At 40.8% G+C, this 19945-nt stretch overlaps 1 protein-coding gene across 12 annotated transcripts in view; it reads left to right on the forward strand.

The window, feature by feature from the left end:
• Positions 1 to 19945, forward strand: part of LOC122559001 (voltage-dependent L-type calcium channel subunit alpha-1D-like) — a 617537-nt gene that overhangs the window by 394976 nt on the left and 202616 nt on the right. For all 12 annotated transcript variants that reach the window (XM_043708064.1, XM_043708058.1, XM_043708060.1 and 9 more), the window contains exons 23-27: positions 9993 to 10080; positions 10173 to 10280; positions 10374 to 10426; positions 15505 to 15651; positions 16185 to 16386. In XM_043708064.1, coding sequence (XP_043563999.1) covers positions 9993 to 10080; positions 10173 to 10280; positions 10374 to 10426; positions 15505 to 15651; positions 16185 to 16386 — 598 coding nt within the window. The remainder of the gene's footprint in view (positions 1 to 9992; positions 10081 to 10172; positions 10281 to 10373; positions 10427 to 15504; positions 15652 to 16184; positions 16387 to 19945) is intronic.

Here is a 19945-nt window from a genome sequence, read left to right on the forward strand (position 1 = left end):
TAATTACACCGGCATCACTCCCCACCTCTTCCTCTGCTACATTGATGACTGCATTGGCGCCACCTTGTGCTCCCGTGAGGAGGTTGAGCAATTCATCAACTTCACTAACACATTCCACCCTGACCTTAAATTTACCTGGACCATCTCTGACACCTCCCTCCCCTTCCTGGACCTCTCCATCTCCATTAATGACGACCGACTTGACACTGAAATTTTTTACAAACCCACCGACTCCCACAGCTACCTGGATTACACCTCTTCCCACCCTACTTCCTGCAAAAATGCTATCCCGTATTCCCAATTCCTCCGCCTCCTCCGTATCTGCTCCCAGGAGGACCAGTTCCACCACAGAACACACCAGATGGCTTCCTTCTTTAGAGACCGCAATTTCCCTTCCCACATGGTTAAAGATCCCCTCCAATGCATCTCACCCACATCCCGCACCTCCGCCCTAAGACCCCACCCCTCCAATCGTAACAAGGACAGAACGCTCCTGGTGCACCTTCCACCCTACCAACCTTCGAATAAACCAAATCATCCACCAACACTTCCGTCACCTCCAAACGGACCCCACCACCAGGGCTATATTTCCCTCCCCAACCCTTTCCACCTTCCCCGCAAAGACCGTTCGCTCCGTGACTACCTGGTCAGGTCCACGCCCCCCCTACAACCCACCCTCCCATCCTGGCACCTTCCTCTGCCACCGCAGGAATTGCTAAACCTGTGCCCACACCTCCTCCCTCACCTCCATCCAAGGCCCTAAAGGAGCCTTCCACATCCATCAAAGTTTTACTTGCGTATCCACCAATACCATTTATTGTATCCGTTGCTCCCGATGCGGTCTCCTCTACATTGGGGAGACTGTACGCCTCCTAGCAGAGCGCTTTAGAAAACATCTCTGGGACACCCCCCATACCAATCAACCACACCGCCCTGTGGCCCAACATTTCAACTCCCCCTCCAGCTCTGCCGAGGATATGGAGGTCCTGGGCCTCCTTCACTGCCACTCCCTCACCACCAGACGCCTGGAGGAAGAACGCCTCATCTTCTGTCGCGGAACACTTCAACCCCAGGGTATCAATGTGAACTTCAACAGTTTCCTCATTTCCCCTTCCCCCACCTCCCCCACTCACCTATTGTACTCTATGCTACTTTCTCCCCACCCCACCCTCCTCTCACTTATCTCTCCACCCTTCAGGCTCTCTGCCTGTATTCCTGATGAAGGGCTTTTGCCCGAAACGTCGATTTTACTGCTCCTCGGATGCTTCCTGAACTGCTGTGCTTTTCCAGCACCACTCTAATCTCAGCAAAAGTAATACAGCTCATCTGACTTCCTGCCATTTTTCAACACCCTACAATTTTTTCTATTCAGATTTTTATCCACTGCCCTTTTGAAAACACCCTTTACTCTGATCATGTTCTCAGGCAAGTAGTTGATCCCTTCAAATTGTGCTTCAACATCCAACCATGCATGGTGGTACACAGTTAAACAGAATATGAACATATGGCCATATGAACAAAGAACATGAATAGGTCACTTGGCCCTTCACACCTGTTTTGCAAAAAGATAATAAGATTATGGCTGATCTGATTTTAATTTCAACTCCACATTGCTGCATATTCCCAATAATCTTTCATCACCTTGATAATCAAAAAAATCCATCTACTTCTGCCATAAAAATATTTAAAGATTCTGCATCCACTGCATTTAGAGAAAGGGAATTCCAAAGACAGTCAATCGCTGAGAAAAAAATAAGTTTGCTCGTCTCTGTTTAAATGGGTGCTCACTTATTCTTCAACTTTGACTCTTAGATATAGATTCTCCCACAAACGGAAACATCCTTTCAGCATCAACTCAGTCAGGTTTCTTCAGGATTTTACATGCTTCACTGAAGTTACCACTATCCAATGATTGGAATGAGGGTCAGGTGGATCTCATTGAATGTGAAATCCTTGATTGAGGCTATTAACCTGAGTCAATCAGGGAGTCCTGGCTGACAGATGTAAACAGGAGATTCTGAGTCTTCTCACTGTAGGGACTGGCTCTGAGTTAGCTTGGCAGAAGCCATGAACTGTGCACATGTGAATAAAGGGTGACTTAGTGACTGGATACCAGCCTCTTTGCAATTATTTCACTCTGGCTGTTCTAAACCCCAGAGGATACAGGCCTAACCTGTCTAGCCTTTGGTCATAAGGCAGTCCATTCATTCCAGATATTAGCCTCGTAAACTTTCTCTGGACTGTTTCCAATGCATTAACATTCTTCTGTAAGCACAGTGATCAGTACTGTACAAGTACTTCAGATGCAGTCTGTGTGCTGTACTCAAGAGGATCAAATATGTAGTGATTAAGGAGCAGTGCTACGAGCTAGTGAGGGCAGGAATAGGAGGATAGAGTAGATGAATGCATGGCTGAGGAGCTGGTGTATGGGAGAAGGATTCAGATTTTTGGATCATTGGAATCTCTTTTGGGGTAGAAGCGACCTGTACAAGAAGGACAGATTGCACCTAAATTGGAAGGGGACTAATATACTGGCAGGGAAATTTGCTGGAGCTGCTCGGGAGGATTTAAACTAGTAAGGTGGAGGGTGGGACCCAGGGATACAGTGAGGAAAGAGATCAATCTGAGACTGATACAGTTGAGAACAGAAGCGAGTCAAGTAGTCAGGGCGGGTAGGGGCAAGATAGGACTAATAAATTAAACTGCATTCATTTCAATGCAAGGGGCCTAACAGGGAAGGCAGATGAACTCGGGGCACGGTTAGGAATATGGGACTGGGATAGCATATCAGTTACAGAAACATGGCTCAGAGATGGACAGAACTGACAGCTTAATATTCCAGGCTACAAATGCTACAGGAAGGATAGAAAGGAAGGCAAGAGCGGAGGGGGAGTGGCATTTTTGATAAGGGAGAGCTTTACAGCTGTGCTGAGAGAGGATATTCCCGGAAATACATCCAGGGAAGTTATTTGAGTGGAACCCGAGAAATAAGAAAGGGATGATCATCTTATTGGGATTGTACTATAGACCTCCCAATAGTCAGAGGGAAATTGAGAAACTTGTAAGGAGATCTCAGCTATCTGTAATAATAATAGGGTGGTTATGGTAGGGGATTTTAACTTTCCAAACATAGACTGGGACTGCCATAGTGTTAAGGGTTTAGATGGAGAGGAATTTGTTAAGTGTGTACAGACAATTTTCTGATTCAGTACGTGGATGTATCTACTAGAGAAGGTGCAAAACTTGACCTACTCTTGGGAAATAAGGCAGGGCAGGTGAGTGAGGTGTCAGTGGGGGAGGACTTAGGGGCCAGCAACCATAATTCTATTAGATTTAACATAATGATGGAAAAGGATAGACCAGATCTAAAAGTTGCAGTTCTAAATTGGAGAAAGGCCAATTTTGACGGTATTAGGCAAGAATTTTCAAAAGCTGATTGGGGGCAGATGTTCGCAGGTAAAGGGATGGTTGGAAAATGGGAAGCCTTCAGAAATGAGATAACGAGAATCCAGATAAATTATATTCCTGTCAGGGTGAAAGGAAAGGCTGGTAGGTATAGGGAATTCTGGATTACTAAAGAAATTGAGGGTTTGGTTAAGAAAAAGAAGGAAGCATATGTAAAGTATAGACAAGATAGATCGAGTGAATGCTTAGAAAAGTATAAAGGAAGTAGGAGTATACTTAAGAGGGAAATCAGGAGGGCAAAAAGGGGACATTTTGGCAAATAGAATTAAGGAGAATCCAAAGAGTTTTTACAAATACATTAAGGACAAAAAGATAACTCGGGAGAGAATAGGGCCCCTCAAAGATCAGCAAGACAGCCTTTGTGTAGAGCCGCAGAAAATGAGAGAGATACTAACTGAGTACTTTGCATCAGTATTTACTGTGGAAAAGGATATGGAAGATATAGACTGTAGGGAAATAGATGGTGACATCTAGCAAAATGTCCATATTACAGAGGAGGAAGTGCTGGATGTGTTGAAACGGGTAAAGGTGGATAAATCCCCAGGACCTGATCAGGTATACCCTAGAACTCTGGGAAGCTAGAGAAGTGATTGCTGGGCCTCTTGCTGAGATATTTGTATCATCGATAGTCATAGATGAGGTGCTGGAAGACTGGAGGTTGGCTAATGTGGTACCACTGTTTAAGAAGGATGGTAAGGACAAGCCAGGGAACTATAGATCGGTGAGCCTGACCTCTGGTGGGCAAGTTGTTGGAGGGAATCCTGAGGGACAGGATGTACATGTATTTGGAAAGGCAAGAACTGATTAGGGATAGTCAACATGGCTTTGTGCATGGGAAATCATGTCTCACAAACTTGATTGAGTTTTTTGAAGTAACAGAAGATTGATGAGGGCAGAGCGGTAGATGTATTCTATATGGACTTCAGTAAGGCATTCGACAAGGTTCCCCATGGGAGACTGATTAGCAAGGTTAGATCTCATGGAATACAGGGAGAACTAGCCATTTGGATACAGAACTGGCTCAAAGGTAGAAGACAGAGGGTGGTGGTGGAGGGTTATTTTTCAGAGTGGAGGCCTGTGACCAGTGGAGTGCCACAAGGATCGGTGCTGGGTCCTCTACCTTTTGTCATTTACATAAATGATTTGGATGCGAGCATAAGAGGTACAGTTAGTAAGTTTGCAGATGACACCAAAATTGGAGGTGTAGTGGACAGCGAAGAGGGTTACCACAGTTTACAACAGGATCTTAACCAGTTGGGCCAATGGGCTGAGGAGTGGCAAATGGAGTTTAATTCAGATAAAATGTGAGGTGCTGCATTTTGGGAAAGCAAATTTTCGCAGGACTTATACATTTAATGACAGTGTTGCTAAACAAAGAGACCTTGGAGTGCAGGTTCATAACTCCTTGAAAGTGGAGTCGCAGGTAGATAGGATAGTGAAGAAGGCTTTTGGTATGCTTTCCTTTATTGGTCAGAGTATTCAGTACAGTAATTGGGAGGTCATGTTGCGGCTGTACAGGACATTGGTTTGGTTGCGTGCAATTCTGGTCTCCTTCCTATCGGAAAGATGTTGTGAAACTTGAAAGGGTTTAGAAAATATTTACAAGGATTTTGCCAGGGTTGGAAGATTTGAGCTATAGGGAGAGGCTGAACAGACTGGGGATGTTTTCCCGGAGCGTCGGAGACTGAGGGATGACCTTATAGAGGTTTACAAAATTATGCGTGGCATGGATAGAGTAAATGGGCAGTCTTTTCCCTGGGGTCGGGGAGTCCAGAACTAGAGGGCATAGGTTTAGGGTGAGAGGGGAAAGATATAAAAGAGACCTACGGGGCAACCTTTTCACACAGAGTGGTAAGTGGATGGAATGAGCTGCCAGAGGAAGTTGTGGAGGCTGATACAATTGCAAAATTTAAGAGGCATTTGGATGGGTATATGAATAGGAAGGGTTTGGAGGGATATGGGCCGGGTTCTGGCGGGAGGGTCTAGATTGGGTTGGGATATCTAGTTGGCATGGACGAGTTGGACCGAAGGGTCTGTTTCCATGCTGTACATCTCTGACTCTATGTAGGCTAGACAAAAGGCTGAGAGGTTTAGGTAAAATTCCAGAGCAAATGATTTTGACAGCTGACAATATGGACATTAATGGAAGAGCTGGAAAATTGGGATTCAGCATTTCTGGTCTTCAGTTGCCAGTGTCTTTTTTTATGTATTGCATTCGCAACAAAGCAAATTGTTATAATGGTGAAGTGAGGGACAGTTAATAAACAGTATTTGACAGATGCTCCAAAGTATTCCCACCCTCAGTGATGGCCCTCAACTCAGTGCATCATTGTTCAGTTACTTTTTTTGTGAAGTCATGATTTTTCATTAATGAAACAAGTTTACAACTGACCAGACTCACCAGTAACAGAGGACAGTTGGCTTCAGAGCTAAGTCTAGATTCTCTCATATCCAAAACCCATTGACAGTGCTCATATGGTCTCCACGTTCTCCTTGGAGTGACAAGGTATTTTGTGCATGAGTGAGTTCTGGTCCCCAATCTTCAAGTCCTCTTTGAACAATTTAATTGAATCGTATAGGGGTGTGTGAGGATTCTGCAAAATTGTTATGACTCTTACATCCTTGCACAGTCCCAATTTGGATCTCAAGGAATATCCACAGTCTTCGCTTCTAAACCTTTTGTGCAATTCGCACAAATAGGCAGTTACTGCAGATAATTACAAGGACACCTTCGATCAAACTTTTAAAGATAAATGTTAGATGCCTCAATTGATTTGGAGGTGCCTTGCAATGTGCAAATTGTCAGGTCGAGGTCACCACCCTGTTTTTGAAATCTTTCTCCAAAACAAACCCTGTCAGGAACTCCTTGATTAACTTTTTAGTAATTTTAAAGCAAATATTTGGAAAATCACCAAGTGCCTTATGGAGAATGCATAATTTTTATATGTGTATGTCTGAAGAAAATTAATAAATTGAATGTAAGTTTCAGTAGAAATACAATCAAAATTACCTCAATTAATCTAAACCTGAACATTTGTAGTTGTTAAGTTTGTTTTAAACTGTACGTTTGTTAGCAAAGTCATTTTTATAACAAGCTCTGAGCTAGAAACCTTAGAATTAAGGTAACTTTTTCAGGTATTGATTGTCATGATTAAAATCTGCGGAGGAGAAATGTTTTAATTGAAACTGTTCTTTCAACCACTCCCTTGCGCCTCCTCTTGATTTTCAGCATTATGTGGCTTAAAGGCCTATGCAGTTGCCATAGACCACACATTGAGCAGATTTTTTTGCACTTTCTCTGTGATGAATTGGTTGAGGGCCAACCAACTTATTCAGGGAGGAGGGTGATAGGTAGGAACTGTACCACTTTCCCACCTTCACCCCAATTAAATCCATGGCAGAAAAGTCCAAGGACGGCTTTGCCATCCTTCAGACAATTGAGGCAGTTAATGCCTACTAATGGTCTCATCCTTCCACCATTGGTATTAACCTAACAGCATAATAGGTAGATCTTGATTTTTTTAGTTTACAGATTACCAATAGCGATGCCTTGTGTTAAAGGGCAGTTAGTGTCTGATCAAGGGAACTGTCATTAGTAACATTGAAGCCGACCCACATGTCCTTATTGCTGATCCACCTAACCTGCAGTCCCCCATGATCTACATCCTCCTTGCTGCTCTCACTTATCTGTGCCATGTTCCCACTCTTTGGGTGTTCTATTGGTAGCACCCACCACCTCTCTGATGACACTGTTAGGTGCAGAGTGATACAATCTTAGAGATCTATAGCATAGAAAAAGGCTCTTTATCCCATTGCATTCACAACAGTCAAAAACAGCCACCTCACTATTCTAATCCTATTTTTCAGTACTTAGTACTTAGCCTTGTATGTCTTGCATCACAAGTGCACATCAAAATACCACTTAAATATTGAGATGTTATGATGTCTTTGCCTCTGCAACATCTACGAACATTAAGCTCCAGATTTCCACAACCTTCTGGGTGAAAAGGTTTTTCCTCACATTTCATTTAAGCCTTCTGCCCCATATCTTAAATCTATGCCAGCCAGGCATTGGTCCCTCCATCAAGAGGAAAAGTTTCTTCCTCCCTGCTCTGACTATGCCCCTCATAATTTTATGCACCTCAATCATGTCCCCTCTCAATCTCCTCTGCTCTAAGGCAAACAACTCCAGTCTCTCCAACTCTCCCTTCACATACTGAAGTTTCTGATGTATGGCTGGCAGCTTCTGGTCGATTTGATTTTTGCCCTCAAAGTCCCAGGGACCTTGTTCTCCTTCAGTGTCAATTGCAATGGAAGTCACTCCAAGGGCATTAAATTTCGTTTTGCAATGGATCCAGGTTCTTTCAAAAATTGTTGCTACGTATCTGCCACATCTAGCTAAATTCTCCTTGTAAGGCCAGATGACCACCTCCTCTTCCTGCTGTAATTACTTTCTGTCTGCTTTCTTTGCTTGTAAAAGTGTTTCCAGGGAGACACCTATGAATCATAGAGCAAACCCTTGTTATTTGAATGCCATCCATTCACTTTGTTGTTGACCGCCTTCCACCTCCCTCTGTTGTCAGCCTGCCATACTACTACATGTGCATTTAAAATGGCAAACTGCTGATACTAGGGCAAGACCATCACTGTTAACTGGCTAGCTTCTTTATCTTTAGATTCTTTATTAGCTTTGGATAGCAAAATGCCATAGAATGTCTTGCTGCCCACCAATGTGTGACTACACTTCACTTCCCAAGTGATGGAGGGTGTGTGGTAAAGTTCAGGCCAATATTTATTTAGTTAATTTTTACTAATTAATTTGTGATTTAATTTAGTTTGTCATTTTCTCCATCTTATCCAATTTGTATACTTTTGCCATTTTGCCCATTCTTCTTCTGTGGTATGTATACTGCCTCAGTCAGAGGCAGCCCCCTCAAACTCCCAAAATTATATTTCTTCTTTTAACTCTGCTCCCAGCCTATGAAACCTGGTTCCTCACACCTTGGGGCCAATACCCTGGACTTAGCCACTGTCCAGTCTCTGTGGCCTCTTGTGTTTTTGGATTCTAGCTGTACTCTTAGCTATGGCCATTGCTTGAACCTGCAATTGCTGGGATAACAGAGCTGCTGATCATCTGATTAACAGGCAACTCTCAAAGATGGGATTTCCTGCATAAATGTGGGTCAGAGTGTTGCTGAGATAGCTAACATTCCACTGAGTGTAAAATGGTTGTCAGGCACAGCTTTTTCATGGCTAGTTTACCAACCGAGATTTTATTTGGGTAGAAGGGAGAGCAGGGAACATAGCACCCTGTAAAATCCAGCCCATCATCTAATCTAACTTTGGTTAAGCTTTTTCAATTCCATTTTAGTTTATAGAAACTGATCTTCTTTTCCCTACCCATTCCTTGACCTCATCCTGTGTTTCCCATCTTCTCATATCCTCTTTATCCTTAATTTCTCTGTTTGTATTTCTCTCTGTCTCTTCCCTGCTCTGCAACACTTTTGATTTTTCTCCTTTCCCTTGTTTCTTCCTCTTCTTTATTCATTCCTCCTTCTATACTCCATCCTTTTCCTTCTTTTTACCATCTCTTCTTCTTTTCGGGCTTCCACCGTCACCATTATCAGCTCCTCTCCATTTTATTTTACTGTCCCAATCCTGTCCATCCTTGTTTCTAATTTTATTACAACATTCCAATCCTCCCTACTTTTTCTTATCATATCCTCAAATTTCACTAACCCTTCTTCTATTACCACTATTTTGTTCTCTATTCTCCTTGTGATGTTCATTCCAAAAGCATTGGTATTTCCTTTAACCTCCAAGCTTGCTCTGACACCCTTAACAACCTATGATTCTCTTTCTCCACTGCAGATCTCTAACTGTCCACATTATATTCTGCTCTTTCTCTCTTTGACATTCTGACTCTGATCTGCCACCATATGTTCAGAGCAAGTTTTATCTTATCACATTCTTTCTAAACCCTCTTTCTATACTCTTCTGTACCTTTTTGTTATTGTCCTCATCCTATCGCTACACTCCTGAATATGTAATTACACAATATGCTTGAATAATCAACTCGTGTATAATCATCATTGTGGGTTTCTCTGCATCTGATTGATTTGTTGTTGCTTCTGAACTGTCACTGCGTAACATTTGCATTTGACTGCACATTTGAGTGACACTTGTTAACTAATTAAGCAGGGTTTCATCTCTGTATACTTTCCAATACATACTGTGGGGGAAGACATTTCTGGTTGCCATGTGCCCAACATATGCTGTTATGAGCTCTGTGATTTTTTGGTAGAACATTTAATAAATGGTATGTTCACCAGTTCACTAGAAATATGAAGACGTCTGCATGAACACCTGAACAATATCCTTAAATGGGGTGACTAAAGCAATTCTAACCCACTAGTTTTTAAATAAGCTAGCATAAAGAACCAAAGAACTTGTATTGATAAAGCACATCTTCAGGATTTTACAAAATAGTCCATAGAAAAATCAGAATTCATTTTTTTTTCACACAGATCCAGTGCTATTTCAGTCGTAAAGATCCTTCGCGTCCTAAGGGTGTTAAGGCCTCTTCGAGCAATCAACAGGGCGAAGGGACTCAAGGTCTATTTCATGATATTCCATGTATTTAATTTCTTCTGATCACAAATTAAACATTGTAACTTTTGGTTCACACTTCTTTGTTCACTTTACAGCATGTTGTTCAATGTGTGTTTGTTGCTATTAGAACTATTGGCAACATCATGATTGTTACAACTCTCCTACAGTTCATGTTCGCTTGTATTGGAGTTCAGCTGTTCAAGGTAAATGATGATCATACTTTATCTAGATTTTATTTCAATTTAGATGAAAGTTAAAAACTCTTCTAAATTAATTTGAAATGTCTTATATTTAAGGGCAAATTCTACCGTTGTACAGATGAAGCAAAACAACTCCCTGAAGAGTGCAAGTAAGAAAATATGGAATGAAAATATCTTTGTCGTGAAGTATTTTGATTTTCATGGTGATTTGCTTCATTTAGCTGATAAATTATTGACATATTGTGAAGATACTGAAACTATGCAGTAAAGCTATTAAACTTGTCTTTTGTAACGCTTCAAAATCATATCTTTTTACACTAATTCTGTAGTTTTTCTCATAAAGAACTTCCTGCAGCAATGTTACACTGAGAAAGCTGGTAAATGAATGCACTGTTTAAGACTGGCCCAGTGATTTTCCCTTTAGATGTTTCCTGTTTGTTTGGAAAGACCATGTTAGCTGAAACATTTCCACAGGTTGTGAAAATATGCATGCACTGGCATTCAAGTAGTGTTTTGTTGTGTCAGCACTCCAATGAACTGCCATTTTATATTATTTTAACTGAAAAGCTGGATTTTATTTTAGTCAAGACTGTGGAAACTGCTTTTGGATGCTGATACGCCAACATAAGATTTACATTGAGTGAATATGTATTAGTTTAAAATTAATTACTTACAAAAGAAGTTCATATTTTAATTCTCTTTTTATAGATATTTTTATTGAAAATTTAACATATTTCTATAAGTTTACAAATTAAAAAAACCCAAGTATAAACATTGATATACAATTAAATCTTACATAAATAATAACAAAAATTTAACAAAAGAAAAATACCGAGGAAAAAAAAACAAAACTCAACTAACTACTAATCTAACCTACAACTAACCAGAGTGTATAATTAAGTCTCTTACATTATTCAAATAAGGGGAGAAAAAACAACTAATATATAGCACAGAAATTGGGTAGTGAGATACATGCTCGGAATGTATTAACATCAAATGTAACAAAACCCGTATTCGTACGGGATTCCTCTCCCAAGGGGCCCTGGGCCAGCCAGGTTCGCAATCTCAGTTAAATAAAAGCCCTTGTTAGGATAGCCGAAATATCTGTATTTATATAATTCAAGAAGGGCTGCCATATTTTATGGAATAATGCGGTCTTTTGGTGCACCATATTTGTAAGGAAGTCAAGGGGAATACATTCCATAATTAATCTGTGCCAATTTGAAAGTCCAGGGGGGCCCTCAGCCACCCGGTTTACCAAAGTATTTTTCCTTGCACAGAAAGAGAGAATAGAAAATAATCTCTTCCCGTGCATATCCAGGGAGGGTAAGTTTGAAAAGCCCAAAAGTAGAGATATAGGGTCCACTCTAATTTCCATTCCTAAGATTTCTAACAGAGCACTTGTTACTTTAGTCCAATATCTACGGATCTTATGACAGGTCCATAAGCAATGTACAAGAGTGCCCACCTCTATTTTACATTTGGGACACATTGGAGATGCACCCGCCTTACATTTTGCCAATCGATCCGGTGCTATATGGGCCCTATCAAGTATCTTCAACTGAATGGCCTGAGTTCTGTTGCAGATGGTGATTCTTCTGGCATTTTCCCAAATGTCATTCCATGTTTCTATAGAGATTTCCAGTCCCAAATCCTTATCTCATGTTTTAAGCAGATTGTCCATTTTTCCCGATACTTCATCATGTAATAAATGATAAATAGTATTGACGGAAGATACCCCCATTGGCCATAGCACTCTACGTTCTCTATCTGATTTATAAAGACTATCTAATAACGTGGTCTTCTTCTGTATGTAATCTCGAATTTGGAAGTATCGAAAGAGGTCTCCATTGGGTAATCCAAATTTCTGACGCAGCTGTTCAAAAGACATCCGGATCCCTTCTTTAAACAGATCCCCTAAACATGAGCTACCCTTGGATCTGCAGAGTTTGAAAGTGGCATCTGTAAGCCCTGGTTGAAATCCCCATGCTCCCACTATCGGAGCATAGGGGGATGTTTTATGTGAGTTGCCCTCATTTTGCCACATTATATTCCAAGCTTTAATTGTGTTTAGTATTATAGGATTTTTACAGTAGTTCGTAATGATTTTCCTCTTGTCTGAAAATAAAAGGTTAATAAGTGGGCATTTTACTTGAGAAGCCTCGATGTCCAGCCAGATTGATTGTGGATCAGACAAGACCCAATCAGCTATGTAACTTATTAGGGAACTTAACTGATATTTCCTAAAATCTGGGAAATCCAATCCTCCCCTTGCCTGTGGAAGCTGTAGTTCTTCAGCTTAATGAGGAGCTGTCTATGATTCCAGATAAAGGAACCCAACCAGCCATATAATTTACATAGTGCCAGCCTCGGCAGCATCACCGGAAGCATCCTCATTGGGTATAGGAGACAGGGTAGGACATTAATTTTAATTAGTGCTATTCTACCAAGCCAGGAAATTGGAAGGTCTCCGCATCGCTGGAGGTCCTGCCTTATCCTTTCCAGTAAATGCACAAAGTTAGCCTTGTATAACTGACCAAATACTGGGGTAATAAAAATGCCTAAATATAAGAAACCCTCCAGGGACCACCGAAAGGGAAAGTGGGATCCATCCAATAAGTGGGATATACTAGCAAGACCACCCATTGGCATAGCCTCTGATTTTGAGAAATTAATTTTGTAGCCTGAAAATACACTAAATGTATTAATAATTTGGATTAAGCGAGGCACGTACATCGGGGGATTACTGAGAAAAAGGAGAACATCATCTGCATATAGGGTAATTTTATGTTTACCTCTACCAATCCTCGGGGCCATTATATTAGGGTCAACCCGTATAGCTTCTGCTAGTGGCTCAATTATTAGCACGAATAGCAACAGTGAGAGAGGACATCCCTGACGGCAGCCCCTATCCACACTGAAGCTATCCGAACCTAATCCATTAGTAATCACAACTGCCTTGGGATTACTATATAGTGTTGAGACCCATTTGGTAAACACCTTTCCAATGTGTAAAGCAAACATGACCATTCAACCCTGTCGAATGCCTTTTCTGCGTCTAATGAGACTACTACTCCTGGTATCTTTCCCTGATGGCAGGCTTGAATCACATTCAAAACCCTTCTAACATTATTGGATGAGCTATGGCCCTTAATAAACCCCGTCTGATCCTCCTTTATAATATGTGGCAATACCATTTCTAGCCTCAATGCTAACATTTTAGAGAGGAAATTAAAATCTACATTTAGCAAGGATATTGGTCTGTATGATGCGCAATCTTCTGGGTCCTTTCCTTTTTTAAGGATAAGAGAGATATTTGCCTCTTTCAGCGAAGGCGGGAGACAGCCCTGACTGTATGGATAGTTATACATGTCCATAAGTGGACCAGCCAATATTCCTGTAAATTCTTTATAGAATTCAACTTGAAAGCCATCTGGGCCAGGTGCCTTACCGCTCTGAAGTTGCCTGATTGCGTCAAGTATTTCTTGGATTGTTAGGGGAACATTCAAAACCGATACTGTTCCGGAGTTAGCCCGGAAAGGTCAGATTTTTAAAAAATGACTGCAACCTCCTAGTCCTGTCTTCACAATCCTGTGATTTATATAAATCAGAATAAAATTTTCTAAAGATTGCATTAATCCTTTTATGATCATGAGTCAAAATACCCGTACTTTCCTTGGTAGACGTGATAGTTTGAGGGGCCTTCTTTTTCTTTGCAAGAAATGCTATGTATCTACCAGGTTTATCGCCAAATTCATATAACCTTTGTTTTGCAAATAATATTTCCCTCTTAGCCGTTTGGGTAAGCATGGGGGGGTCTAGTTAACGATGATGGGGGGAGGTGGTTACCTTATCCTATTTTATCTCTATCTTTAGGAACGGGGTTGTTTTCCCCTGTTATTTTATATTATTATATTTAATTATTACAATATAATATATTTAATTATTTAATATAATATATATTATATTAATATATATAATTTTAAAAAAGGGGAAAGAAAATTGTTAAGTAGAGAACAACTAAATAAATCCCTCTCCCCACCCCCCCAAGATAATATTAAACAGTAAGGTAAAAAAAAGGGGATTAATATATATAAAAAAAGGGATGTAAACCAGAGCGGGGGGGAAAGAAAAACAACATCAATTAACTCTTACAATTTATCTTAAGAGAGATCAAAAATTCCTTGGCCCTTTCCGGCGATCCGAAGTTATACACGGACCCTTCATGGTTAAAGCATAGCGTCACTAGGTAGCGCAAGGAGTACTGAATATTTAAGTTCATTAAACGCTTCTTCGCTTCATCAAACGCCTTCCTCTTTCGGACCAGAGTTGGGGAAAAGTCCTGGAATAATATGATCTTGGATCCTTTATAAATCATGGCTTGGGGATCTTTCCCAAGATTTCTGGAGGCTTCTAAGAGTATCTGCCCCTCCTTGTAGCTCTGCAGCCAGAACAGGACCGGGCGGGGGCGCTGGTTCGATCCGGGCCCACGTATTGCAACCCGGTAGGCCCATTCCTTCCTTACCTGGCCTGATCCAGCCTCCAGATTTAAAAGTTGTGGCAGCCATTGTTCAAGGAACCCGATAAGCTGGCCTTCCTCTTCCCGTTCAGGAAGGCCCAGCAAGCGAATATATTTTCGACGACCTCAATTTTCGAGGTTGTCAGTGTGATCCTCTAAGGTCCGGACTCGCTGCTCGAGAGTCCGGACCCGATCCACGGCCGATTGTGCTGTAATTTCAGAGGTCGCGGTCTTTAGCTCCGCCCCTCCGACTCAGCGCTCAATTTCCTTGATGTCTCGGTCGTGCTTTTGCAGCGTGACTGAGAGTGAGTCCCATCGGCTTCGGGACTCTTCAGTGAAAGTGTCGATCTTCGCACTGAGTTTGGAGATTATTTCCACAAGGCTCGCCGTCGTAGGTAAGTCCCCCGGGACGGCTGCGGACGCCTCTGCTGCAGCTGGAGAGGGTGGGGGAGGGGTTCCTGCCTGCTGAGAGCTGCGGGCTCCCTTCCCTTTAGTCACTTTTACTGGAGATTAAATTGTTTAAATTCAATACTAAACAACTAATTACATTAAGTAAAAACTATTTTAAATGATTTGGTGAGTGTGGTGGGGGCGGGTGACCCACTTTGCCCAAGTCTTGGGAGGAGCGTTGTAGACTCAGACTTGCTGGGTCGCCGCCATCTTGGGATCCCCCATATTTTAATTCTTACTCTTTTTCTTTTTATAAAGGGGAACTTATATTCTTTATAAAGATGGCGAAGTAGATCATCCTGTAATTCGTGATCGAGTTTGGCACAACAGCGATTACAACTTTGACAATGTCCTTGCAGCTATGATGGCATTGTTTACAGTATCAACCTTTGAAGGCTGGCCAGCGTAAGCATGTGTCTAATTTCTCCATCCACTGCTGGAAATATTGATCACGAGATCTAATTTGTTTTTGAACTACTTTATTTTTGACACAAGCAATTTTATTCAGATTAACAATGATTATTTCATTTACAAAAGTATTTTGTTCTTACAAAGTGTTGATCAAGCGGAAGAGGGAACTTTAATCCACTTTGCCTCAGATTCATTGGTTTTTAACACTCAATTTACATTTCACAAGTTTAGCAGCTATCTGAGCATAAAGTCACTTTGCACTAATGTTGAGCTTATAGTGTAAATGCATCTTTACTAATCTCCAATAGAATGTACTTAATAGCTCAGAAAAGTAGGCTATGTAGAAATGAATTTAAACTATTTGGAAAGGAACTGCTTTGATTGCTATGCATAGTGACATTGTAAAGGCATTGAAAAAAATCTTATTTACATCATCACACATCAGGGCCATTACAGTTGTCCCCCTTAGACATTTATATTTGTCGTTGTGGTAATATTCTGTCACATCCACTTTATCCTTTTTTCAGCTTGCTGTACAAAGCCATAGACTCAAATGGAGAAAATATTGGCCCCATCTACAACAATCGGGTGGAGATTTCTATATTCTTTATCATCTACATCATTATTATTGCTTTCTTCATGATGAATATCTTCGTTGGTTTTGTGATTGTCACATTCCAGGAGCAGGGAGAACTGGAGTATAAAAACTGCGAGTTGGACAAAAATCAGGTTAGAAATTACATAAAATGACAGTTTAAACATCAGTTTCTCATGAGAAATATGTTGATTTAGTACACTGAAAATTGGCATACATTGTACTTTTCTGACTGCAACAAAAGCGCATTTCAACTGCAAATTTATTGTTGGTATGAAATTATTTCTGCTTTTTAGCAATGCTCAGCTGATATCATAATTGGATCCCAATCTATAGTTGCGAGCTTGGGGAAGTTGTTGGTTAGAGGGAAGGCAGATCATTCCGTTGCTGTTGTGTAACTCTGTAAGAAGTCTAAAAGGCATTTCCAGAATTCTTGGCCAAGAAATGATGCTAAGCATTGGGAAAAGTTGAAATATTAATTCAGAAGAAATGAATCCCAAAATCATTTAGTAAAAGTTCAGAATTATGATAAAAAGGCATGATCAAAAGCAATCTCTGTATGTATGAGACATTCATGACAGGATAGATGAATTGGTGGCACAAATAGGAGTAACCAGGTATGGTCTAATTGCCATTCCAAGACATGGCTGCAAGGTGATCAAGACTGGACTGGATATTCAAAGATATTCAATATCTGTTAGGAAAGAAAGGAAAAATAAATGGGATAATGTTAATAATAAAGCATAGGATCAGTATATTAATGAGAAGCGATCTTAGACCTCAGAATGTTACAGAATCTGTTTGGCTGGAGCTAACAAACACCAACCAGCAACAAAATATACAGGAGTTGTTTATAGGCCATCAAATATTTGTGGTAACATACATCACAAAACAAATCAGAGATCATATATTAAATGTAGATATAATGCAATAATCATGGGTGAGTAAACCTCGTGGGGTACTAACGTCATGGAGGATGAATTCCTGGTGTTTACACAAAGTGACGGATAACAATGCTCAACTTTGGGAAAATTGAACTTTTAATTCAACAAAACCAAATGCCAGCATCAAATAGATGATGTACAAGCACAGCATGTTGAGAAACTAGCAAGGCGACAGGCAATCTTAGATCTAATATCATGTATTCGGAAAGAGCTAATTAATAATCTTGTAATAGCTTTTAAATTCAGAAGAAAATTCTATGCAGCTCAATCCAAAACTAGGGTCTGAATCTAAACACGAGAACTATGAAAGTATGAAGAGCAAGCTGGTTGAGGTGAATTAGGAAAATGCATGAAAATATGAGGTGGTATCTGGGCATTGGCAATTATTTATAACATATCCTCCTTTACAAGACTACATTGTTATGGTAACAAGAAAGGTAAAGGGGAATAAACTGGGGATAACATATCGGTAAGTTAAATACCATATTGAATCAAAAGAACAAACCCTCAGGACTAAAAGCATTTTAGAATTCAACAAAATTCAACAAAAAAGCACCAAGAAACTAATAAAGAAAGGAAGAAAAGAATATAAATAAAAGCTTACACAAAGCTGAAAAACCAGCTGTTAAAACAGCTATAGGATATAAAAAGGAAAAGGTTAACAAAGGCAAATGTGGTTCCGTTATAGGGACGTACATTTTTAATTAGAATCTGGGAAATGTCATAGAAGATTAAAAAAATTACTTTTTCACTGTCTTCATGGAGGAAGAAATCCTCAGATGAAAAATACCCTACCCCCTTCTGTCCTGTGAAATTCCCCAACATTTACCACTTCTATGCATTAATGCCAGGAGGGCAGCCCTCTGCTGAGTCTTCCGAAGGTCGGTAGTTGCTTCCTCTGAACTTAACCATCCATTCTTGTGGGATGCGAACAGTTCGCATGCTAATGAGATCTAAGAGTTAAAACTGCTCAAGATTTCAGCCTTTCTTCCAGCACTAATGAGAATTGTTCAAAATCGTTCGCATTTCCTTCATTCCAAGAACACCCGCAAACAGGGCCAACCGTCTAAACCAAGCTCTTAGATGTCCGAACCACTAGGTGGCATGCAGTACAAACTGAACAAGACAGGCCCTATTCAGCTTTGGCACAATAACTGCTGCTTTGGCAAAAGCTTAGACTGTAAATTAAGAAAGGTTGTGTACTTATGCTTGATGTGTGTATTGATTGGAACCGGTGGATCTTATTGACTATGCAATCCTTTTATGGGGTTGTGAACCTGGGCCCTGGCTGATCAATATAAACAGGGGATTTAGATTCTTCCCAGTTCAGGGGACTGATTCTGAGCTAGTTGGCCATAGCCAGCGTACTGTGCACAAGTAAATAAGGGTGACTTGGTTGTGGGATACCTGCCTCTGTGCAGTTATTTCGGTGGCAATGGGAGCAAAACAATACATGCCTGAAAAATGTACACTGGAGACCATTGCAGATGAAAGGTATGATTTCAGTTCCAATCTCCTGTGAGAAGCAGTTGGTGCAGTTACTACTGATGGTAGTAAGAAGCTTGGGCCCAAGCCTATTGGGATGAAATTGGTTGAGAAAGATTCAACTAGATTGGCTCAACATTTTTCAATGAGAAAATGGTTACCTCAATGAAGTCCAAGTGAAATATCAGAGATTTTCAAGAAGGGCTTCGGACTATCAATGGGGCCAAAGTCACTTTACATGTTGACCAGGAAGCAATTCCATAATTTTGTAAGGCCTGCCTGGTGCCCTTTGCCTTGAAGGCAAAAGTAGAGGCTGAAATCAGGAGGCTGGAGAGTGAATGAATTATCAAACCAATACAGTCTGCAGAATGGGCAGCACTCGTCATACTGATTGTGAAGCCTGATTACTTAGTTTACCTTTGTGGGGATTTTAATCAAACTGTAAACTGCTTCTCGCAGCTGGATGAATATCTAATCCCTCACATAGAGTACTTGTAGCAAAGTTCGTAGGAATCTGTCCTTTACGAAGCTGAACTTGAGCCACCCCTACCTGCAATTGCAACTGGATGACGAGTCCCAGGAGTACGCTATAATTAACACTCAAGGGTTTATACCAATATAATAAGACTGCCTTTTGGGATATCATCAGCCTGCACCTTTATCCAGCAGGCCGAGGAGAACATTTTACAAGGGCTACCTTATGTTGCCATTGATTTGGATGACAAGTTAATAACTGGAAAGACCAAAAAAGAGTACTTGGAGAACTTGCTTAAATGTATTTCCCAGGCGGGAAATGTTACGCATATTGGAAGATAAAGTGAGGGCGATCAAAAAGTCCAGGCTTCCACATCTGTTCCAGAGCTTAGGTCTTTCCTTGGGTTAGTGAATTATTATGGAAAATTCAAATGTAATCTGGCCTTCATCTTGGCACCCTTGCACCTGCTATTAAAATAGGGTCAGCCTTAGAAATGGTTGCACAGCCTTTATCATCTCAGGACTTTGCCCACGACGATCTGAAGCGAGAAGTAGTGCTCACATGCAATGCCTCCCTATACTGGTACAGAACAACCTCAATTATCTGAATGAGACGGGCAGGGAGTATTTTGATCCGAAAACTGAGAGTTCGGACAATGGATTGTTCGGATAATAGAAAGCTGACTACAGCCAGTGTACTGTGCACAAGTATATAAAGGGTGACAGGTTACCGACCTCTGTGCAGTTATTTCAATGTGTTTACTTTTTATTTTATACTGTTCATTTTCCT

Source organism: Chiloscyllium plagiosum, chromosome 18 (genome assembly GCF_004010195.1).
Source record: "Chiloscyllium plagiosum isolate BGI_BamShark_2017 chromosome 18, ASM401019v2, whole genome shotgun sequence".
NCBI lineage: Eukaryota > Metazoa > Chordata > Chondrichthyes > Orectolobiformes > Hemiscylliidae > Chiloscyllium > Chiloscyllium plagiosum.